The sequence below is a fragment of the Sturnira hondurensis genome, unplaced genomic scaffold (genome assembly GCF_014824575.4).
Source record: "Sturnira hondurensis isolate 20B ecotype Veracruz unplaced genomic scaffold, ASM1482457v3 Scaffold0016684, whole genome shotgun sequence".
NCBI lineage: Eukaryota > Metazoa > Chordata > Mammalia > Chiroptera > Phyllostomidae > Sturnira > Sturnira hondurensis.
In genome coordinates this window covers 2,326,335-2,334,937 of record NW_028089315.1, presented here as the reverse complement: position 1 = coordinate 2,334,937, position 8,603 = coordinate 2,326,335, and the positions used below count along the sequence as shown (strand labels likewise).

Here is an 8,603-nt window from a genome sequence, read left to right as displayed (position 1 = left end):
CTCTTCATACCTGAGACCAGTGCAAAGCCACGGAATTAGGCTGGGGGTGGAATTGGTGGAGCTCTCTACCCAGGGAGAAAGGAGGGCTCAATAGGACACTGGGGTCGATGGTAAGTGGAAAAATAAACACACTTTATTTTCATACAATACCTTAGCAAGCTAACACCACTGGACAAACGTGTGTCGCATAATTAAAAATCATATTATATAAATTATACTAATATTACATAGATTATATGAATAATATAGATTATTAGTATACAAGGCATAATATAGGATCTGAGTCCTAAGAAACATAAAAAATATGTTGTCAGCACTTGTATTCCTACTACTTACCACCACTGCTATCATTTTATTGTTGTTGTTAGTGATTATTATTAGCAACTGGGTCTGAATAAGAAACTCCCACTGTAGCCCTGCCACTTTCTTCTCACCTCTCACCTCCACATCCTGCCCTCAGCCCATTCTTCTCATTTTTTCTGATTCCCCACAAAGGGGCAAATCAAGGCTGGATATGGCAAGATTGGCATAGATGTATTTTGAAAGCAAACGTGGGCCTGAGATGAGGTTGAGGCCAGGAGGGCCTGAGGGACACGCTTCCTTAGAAAGAGACCTCACAGACGGCCAAAAGGGAGGCCGAGCAGCCGATGTCATTCCACTTGCCGTTTTTTGTCAGATTCATCACACAGTCTTCCCCAGAGGCAGTATCGTTGGGCTCACCATCATTCCAGTTTTGGTAGGTAATGCTCTGTCCTGTCAAATCCACAAAATGACCTTCAGTCTTTACATCCGTGATGCCCAGGAAGGCCTCTTCTTTGGCGATGTCCAGGATGGCCTTGTTCTCTTCATCATTCCTGGGGGTGGCCACCGAGCCCTGGAACTGAGTGCACAGGGCCTTCACTTCTTCAAAGGTCATCTTTGCGCCGTTGGTGAAGAAAAACTTCTTTCCAACTTGTTTGCCCAGAAGGAAGGCCAGCACTAAAGGGGGAAAATGTGGGTGACACAGGCTTGTCTTTAAGCTCAGCCCAAGGCGTTTTTCTGACTACAGGCTTCTAGAGGAGAATTGCTACATGAAATACAGCATGTCCAGTTAAACTTGAATTTCAGATAAACACTGAATTTTTTTATTATGAGTATCTCCCAGGCAATTTGGGGGACATACTTGTTCTAAAAAAAAGAAAAATTACTTGTTCTTTACCTGAAATTCAAATTTAATGAGGTGTCCTGTTCTTTTATGTTTGAAATCTGGCAAACCTAACCTGAGGACAGACTGGAACAAAGGCCTTTGTTTTTTTGGATAAGAGTTCTAAAACATATGTAATTGGTAATTCTGAAGTTTACCCCAATAGTAACTTGAGAATAAAGAAAAACATCAAAGAATATTTGCCTGAGGCCGAGGGCACAGAAGGAACAGGAGAGGCCCTGCTGTCTGGTCTCACCACTGGCGTAACAAAGGAGAAGAGGCCCAGGCCCCGTTTACAGGGACACATACACACACTGAGCGTCAGCAGTACAGGGTCGCGGGCTCTGGAGGCAGACTAACTTCGGTGTATCAACTACCTCTGCTAGCTCTGCATTTCAGCAAGTTATTTGATTCCTCTTAACTTCTATTTCTACTGAAAGGTTGGAACAAACGTATGAGATCAGAATATGAGAAACACTTATCTGGGTACTAGAAAATTATATGTTTTTAATAAATATTTCCCTTCCACCTTCCTAAACTGCAAGCTGCCTGAAATGCAAGAGAGAGAGGGCTTACACTTTTTGAGCTGGTTCATTTCTGACCGCAGAGCTTCTCTTTCCGAAGCAGCCACGTCATTCTCACAAACTGGAAAATTAAAGCGGTGAAAAAGCATTGCGGAGGGATTTCACAAGTACAAGCGGGTAGGATGCTTTTTTCAAAATTAAAAAAAAATATTCTTATACATGGATATTTGTTCTTTGGAGAGAAATCAAAAGTATTAAGAAGAAAAGAAGGAAAAGTGTCACTATTTCCATCCAGCCCAAAACATCATTCACCATCTGTTAAATGTACTTAAAGGCACTTCACACACACACACACACACACACACACACACACGAACACACGTGTGCTCCCCAATGACCTAGCTGTGACAGCACTCCATACCTCAGGCACTCACTAATTGTTTTTCAAGTCAACAGCTCTATCATGAATAAAAAAAGAAATTTCTTGGGAAATTATTATGTGCTGGTGAATCTTGACTAAAAAGATTGCTAGGTTTTGTCTTTAGGGAGGTTTTGGTTTTGTTATTGTTTTTTATGTGTTTGTTTTTCCCAGTTTGTCCTACTAATCAGTAATCCGAGATATTGGTGAGCTGCACACTATTCAAGAGGGAGGGCGGGAGGCAGGCCATGTGTAATAGATGGCAAACGTGGCCTCGGCATGGGGCAGCTTCTCTAGTTAAGAAAGGGAGTCTGTTTCCCCACTCCCCATATCTGGGCTGGCCTTGTGACTTGTTTTACCAATAGAATGTGCCAGAAGCAATAATGTACACTGGGAATTTTGTAATGAATTCTATGCAAACAAGCTGGGCTAGTCTGTTGGAGGATGAAAGACCTGTGGGTCAATTACCCTCATCACTCCAGCCAACAAGTAAACAACAGCCAAATGTAAGTGAGACCATTGGTCATCAGCTGACCACAGACACAAGAGTGGGTCCAGCTGAGATCAGCAAGGAAATCACTTGGCAGATTCACAGAATTGTGATTTAAATAAATGGCTTTTTTTTCTCCATGAAGTGAAGGATAATGGACACACTATGCATATTCTGCTGTTGTGAAAACACATGATAAACCCAGCACATAGGTGGTCTATTTTTTCCCTTTTGGACCACAGCCTTGTATTGTGTCAACTAGAGGAAAGCAAGGGCCCAGCTCTTTCTGGGGGTGCCTGGTGAGGAAGAGGGCCTGGAGGATCTGCAAGTCTGTACTCAGGAACTGGTAGGAATCCCCTAGACAGGGCTGAGGGTGCTGGGGCAAAGTTGGGCATCTTTCTGTGAAGCAGCAGGATTAAGGGCATCTCCCACCTGGAACTAAAATCACAGGACACTGGATGCCCTCAACGTAGTAGTTGAGGTTAGCTTCTTACCTGGACATTTCCCAGGGTCTCCTTTTTGGCCCACTCTTCCTGGTAACCCAGGGGGCCCTGGGTTTCCTGGAGGCCCCAACTTTCCAGGAGGACCCTGCACGCCTTTGAGCCCTTGGCCTATTGGAAGATGAACGAACTGTCCATTAGTATCCATGTTTTTGCTTTATTTCTCCAAGAGTTTGATGTCCAATCCCTTCCAGGAGAAAAGAGACATTAATCCGGGGCCAACTTTCTGAATCACTACTTCCACTGACCCAGAGAAGAAAACCCTCCCACATCCCTTGGGATGGCCTGTCACAGGACCAACTCCCTGAGCAGCTGGGACAGCCACCTGTCGCCTGCTCCTGTGTGGAAGACTGGGATGCCAGAGAGTCAGAGCTGTATCTGTTTGGAATTATAATGTGTAGTTGAGAGAAATGCAACCTATATAAATAGGACAGTGCTCTTTCATCTCCAGGCAGTTTGTCTGGAAGGTCAAGAGTCACAGAGGAAAAAGAGCGCCAGCTGTACCTGGTTCTCCCTTTTCTCCCTTGGCGCCGTCACGCCCATCTTTGCCTGGGAAGCCGTTCATGCCTGGACAACCGCAGGTATTCACAAGGCAGGTATTCTGGGAGCTCTCCAAGGGTTCTGTCTCTGAGCAAGATGATGTCACCACACTCAGGAGAAGAAGAGATAACGATGGAAACAGAGACATGGTCCTCACCCTGGTGTGTGGAAAGTCAAGGAAGATGATCTCATTTTGCTCAGTTAATCAACATGTGTTTATAAAACATTTCCTGTCCTCTAACCCGGACTGTGCAGAGGTGATGCAGAGATGGATGACCCACCTATTCCTGCCTCCAGACTGGGAGTTTCAGAAACTAAATCTTCCTTTTGATATAGTGCAATTAGTACTTTAACACAGGTAGGCACGATATGCAGTGGGGTCTCTAGGGAGGAGGTCACAGGTGCCTCAGGCTTCTAGCATTACCACTAGAATGCTGTGAGCATGCTTCCCATGTCATTTATGAAAGCAAATGGGCCTACATTGCCAGCACACTCATGCCTGTTGGCTTAGGAAGTGGAAGTGGAGACCCAGGAATTTGTAGGAGCTCCCTCATCCCCCCTTCTCCCCTTTGGGCCCATCTGCCACCTGCATCCCATCCTCACATCTGGACAGAAGATTGTCCTTCAGGGCCAGTTAACCAGCACTGAGTCAATGGCAGGCACTAAGCTGTGCACTGGGGATCCAAAAGGGGCAGAATCACAACTAGTCACTAACCCAGCCCAGAATCAACTTGGGTTTGCTTCCTCTGGAAGTGTTATCTACCACTGCAAGAGAGACTTACCAAGGGTTGAGCTTTCTCTAGAAAATTTTCACTACCTTCTCCCTGGAAGGGTGCCAGTTCCCTCTCCAGTTCCTGGCAGAAATTTCCTGTGTTCTGTGAGTCAAAAATACTGGTGATTAGAGTGGGTGGGGTTGTGGCCAAGATGGAGGCATAGGTAGAAACACTTCGCTTCCTCATACAACCAAAAGGAAGATAACAACCAATCTAAAATCAATAAACAACCAGAAGTGCCAGAATCAAACTGCATGGAACTCCAACAACCAAGGTGTTAAAGAAAAAATCAACCAGAAAAACTAGATTGGTGTGCAAGACAAAGAACTATGGCCCAAATGAAAGAACAGACCAAAACTTCAGAAAGAGAGCTAAGCAACAAGGAGATTGCCAACCTATCTGATAGAGAATTTAAATCCCTAGTAATCAAAATGCACACAGAACTGATGGAGCTTGGTTGAAAAATGAAAAAACAAATGAAAGATACCCAAAATGAAATAAAGCAAAATATTCAGGGAACCAACAGGGACAAGAAGAAAACCAGGACTCAAAGCAATGATTTGGAACAAAAAGGGAAAATAAACATCCAACTGGAACAGAAGGAAGAAACAAGAATTCAAAAAAGTGAAGAGAGACTTACGAACTCTGGGACAACCTGAAAGGCTCCAATATCTGAATTATAGGGGTGCTAGAAGGAGAATAACAACAGCAAGAAATTGAAAACTTATTTGAACAAATAATGAAGAAAAACTTCCCCAATCTGGTGAAGGAAGTAGACTTCTAGGAAGTTGAGAAAGCCCAGAGAGTCCCAAAGAAGTCGAACCCAAAGAGGAATACACCAAGGCACATCATTATTAAGTTACCCAAGAGTAAAGATAAGGAGAGAACCTTAAAAGCAGCAAGAGAAAAGGAGATAGTTACCTACAAATGAGTTCCCATAAAGCTATCAGCTGATTTCTCAAAAGAAACCTTGCAGGCAAGAATGGGCTGGAAAGAAGTATTCCAAGTCATGAAAGGCAAAAGGACCTACATCCAAGATTGCTCTATCCAGCAAAGCTATCATTTAGAATGGAAGGGCAGATAAAGTGCTTCCCAGATAAGGTCAAGTTCAAGGAGCTCATCATCACCAAGCCCTTAATATGTGAACTGTTAAAGGGGCTTATCTAAGAAAAAGAAGATAAAAAATGTGAACAATAAAATGACAACAAACTCACAACTATCAACAAATGATTCTAAAATAAAAGACAAACAATGAAAATAAAAACTAAGCAAACAACTAGAACAGGAACAGAATCAGGGAAATGGACATCGCATGGAGGGATTTCAGTGGGGAGGGGGAAGGGAGGAACAGGAGGGGAAAGGTACAGGGAAGAAGAAACATAATTAGTAGGCATACAATAGATGGGGAAAGATAAAAATGGTATAGGAAACAGAGAACTCAAAGAACTTATATGTACAACCCATGAACATGAACTAAGGGGTAGGGTGAATGCTGGAGGGTTGGGGGATCAGGGCAGAGTGGGGAGAAAGGGGGAACAATTGAGAAAACTGTAATAGCATAATCAATAAAAATACTTTATAGAAAAGAAAAATACTCGTGATTACCACCTTTCTTAACATCCCTTCCCACTTCTCAATCTTAGCATTTCATATGTCCTTCAAAGTTCTTTTTCAAACTCTCATTTCTCAAGAAATCTCAGTAGCCCAGTTCTGTGGCTATCTTTCTAATTCTTTGTGGCTGTCTTTGAAAATGGAGGTGGTCTCCTTTGCAAACGGTCAGGTAAACCCAGGAAAGTCACAGGTGCCCCAGCATGAGCAGAGCAAGAGACACCCCTGCAGAGCTCCTGTCAGCCATCTCCCCACCACCACCTTTCAGAAAGCCTCCTCTAGGCCTCCAAGGGCAAGTCAAGTTCCTAGACAAATCCAGGACCCTAGAAGCATCCACCAGTAAGAACTTACGGGGATGTGACGATAGTGAAGCTGACCCTCCAGCCAGAGGCTCTGGCATGTGCCTCAGGGTGGGGAAGGAGGCTGGACTCTGAAACTTCAGGGCCCAATCAGCCTTGTGAACTTAAATAGGCCGGCCTGACCTTCAACCTCAGATTAATAAACAACTCTTGTTGGCACAGTGCTCAGCAGCCAGGTGCTTTAATACAGCACAAATCTTCCTTCAAATTGCCATTCATTTTTTATTGTGGCAAAATATACATAATATTTTCCATTTTGACCAGTATTAGGTGTACAATTCAGCAGCATTAAGTACATTTACATTGTCGTGCAGCCTCTACTACCCATCATCTCCAGAATTTTCATCATCCTTAGCTGAATCTCTGTGCTCGTTGAACACTGGTTTCCAGTCTCTACCCTCACCCCTCATCCCTGGTTACTACTGTTCTGCTTTTTGTCTCTATGGAGTTGACTACTCTGGGTACCTTATGGTAGTGGAATCTCATATTCATCTTTTTGTGCCCGGCTTATTTTTCTCAGTAAAATGTCTTCGGAGTTCATCCATGTTGTAGCATATATAAGAATTTTCTTCCTTTAAGACTGAATAATATTCCATCATATTTAAATAACACATTATGGAAGCTTTATTTTTAAGAGCCAATACTAACCCAATTGTCTTTCAACAAGTGAATGGGTATATAGTTTGTAGAAAACTCACAGAAAAAAACCAGACTATTGATTTGTAAAATAGCTGGAATGAATCTCAAAGGCATTAGATTGAGTAAAACAAATACAACCTCAAAAATTAACAAGTTGTATGTTTTTATATAGTATTCTTGAAATGACAAAATTATAACAGAGAACAGGTAGATGGTGAGAATCGGGGCTATGGGGAAGATGTAACCCTAAATGTATAGCATGGGCAACCTTCACTGGGGTGTGGAATAGATCTGTATCTTAATTGTGGTCATTGCACAAATCCACAATTGTGAAAAAATTCATAGAACTACACACCAAGAAAAAAAAAAGAATGCAAGTCAATAATGGTTAAACCCAAATAAGATCTGTATCTTATTGTTGTATTGTTCCAGGGTCAATTTCCTGGTTTTGATACTTATTCTGTGGTATCTCTGATTCTATCGTTGGTGGATAATGGATGAAGGATACCTGAGAACTTTCTTTACTATTTTTTTCCACTTATGTGTGAAATGCATTTTTTTTTTAATTTTCCAAAAGAACTCTTGAGGTTGCAGAGGTTCCAAAGACTATTCTTTCTTCCTTAAGAACTTTGTTCAAATCTCACACTGTGAATAGTCTGTGCACTGGCTTAAAAGGGAGACAGAGGAGGCTAGGTCCCAATGATAATACTATCCAGCCTGACTGGGTGTACAGTGTGAGATCCAGGTGGAGAGAGACGAGGCGTGAGCAGATGGACAATAGGATTACAACTTTTATGACTTTGGGTCTCTTCTAAAGGATCACTGGAGGAATTTCAACAGAGGAGACATGGTCAGATTTGAATTTTCACAGCTTGTTCTGACCACAGTGTGGAGAAGGATTGGAGGGGAACAGGTATGGAAAAAAAATCAGACCTGCGGAGAGGTACTTACTGTCACCTAAGCAGCAGGTGATGGTGGCCAGAATTAGGATGATGGTAGCGGGTCAAGAAGGCGGATACGTTGGAGAACATGCACAAGGTCCATTTGAGGGAACTTGGGAATTGGTTGGGTGTAAAATGGTAAACCAAAGAACGGATTTTTGTGCACTCACAAGTCTCTGACTTGAGTATTTAGGTACCATTTAACCGAGATAGGAAACGAAGGCCAGACACCAATTGCAGCACGGATAATGAGGATAATGAGTGTCTTGTGGGTGAAGGGCTTGAACCACGTGACGGCAGTCAAGAGACACGATCTAGATGGAATGGAACAATAACTTTATGAAGCACAGTGAAGTGAATTCTAAATAACATTTCTAGTAGAGCTGTCATAAAATGTCGTGTGAGCCTGGGCTGGTGAGGGAGTCGATCATGGAAGTGTCACACAGAAGCCACAGGGCCACATGGTGGGCGCGGCATAGAGCCCTCCCGACCATAGAAGGAATGCGGATGGATGAGAGTCCCTTCTAGCTCCCTTCCAATGAACTGTCCTTGGCTTGTAGAGGGCCTGGCTTCCTTACTTCCTGCTGCCCCATCCCCTGTATCTGAAAAATGTCCAGGAGGGTAGAAC

The 8,603-nt window shown here is 43.1% G+C and overlaps 1 protein-coding gene across 2 annotated transcripts; it reads right to left on the bottom strand.

Moving 5' to 3' along the window:
- Positions 1-515: 515 nt before the first annotated feature.
- MBL2 (mannose binding lectin 2) lies at positions 516-6,481 on the bottom strand. 2 transcript variants are annotated; one of them, XM_037066924.1, is made up of 6 exons: positions 6,388-6,481; positions 4,438-4,530; positions 3,620-3,812; positions 3,110-3,226; positions 1,760-1,828; positions 516-978 (listed from the first exon to the last, which is right to left on the bottom strand). In XM_037066924.1, the coding sequence occupies exons 3-6, from the start codon at positions 3,801-3,803 to the stop codon at positions 602-604; spliced, it is 747 nt and encodes a 248-aa protein (XP_036922819.1). In that variant the 5' UTR covers positions 3,804-3,812; positions 4,438-4,530; positions 6,388-6,481; the 3' UTR covers positions 516-601. The 2 variants fall into 2 exon arrangements, with proteins under 2 accessions (XP_036922819.1, XP_036922820.1); XM_037066925.1 differs by having other exon boundaries at positions 3,620-3,765.
- Between the last annotated feature and the right edge of the window lie 2,122 nt (positions 6,482-8,603).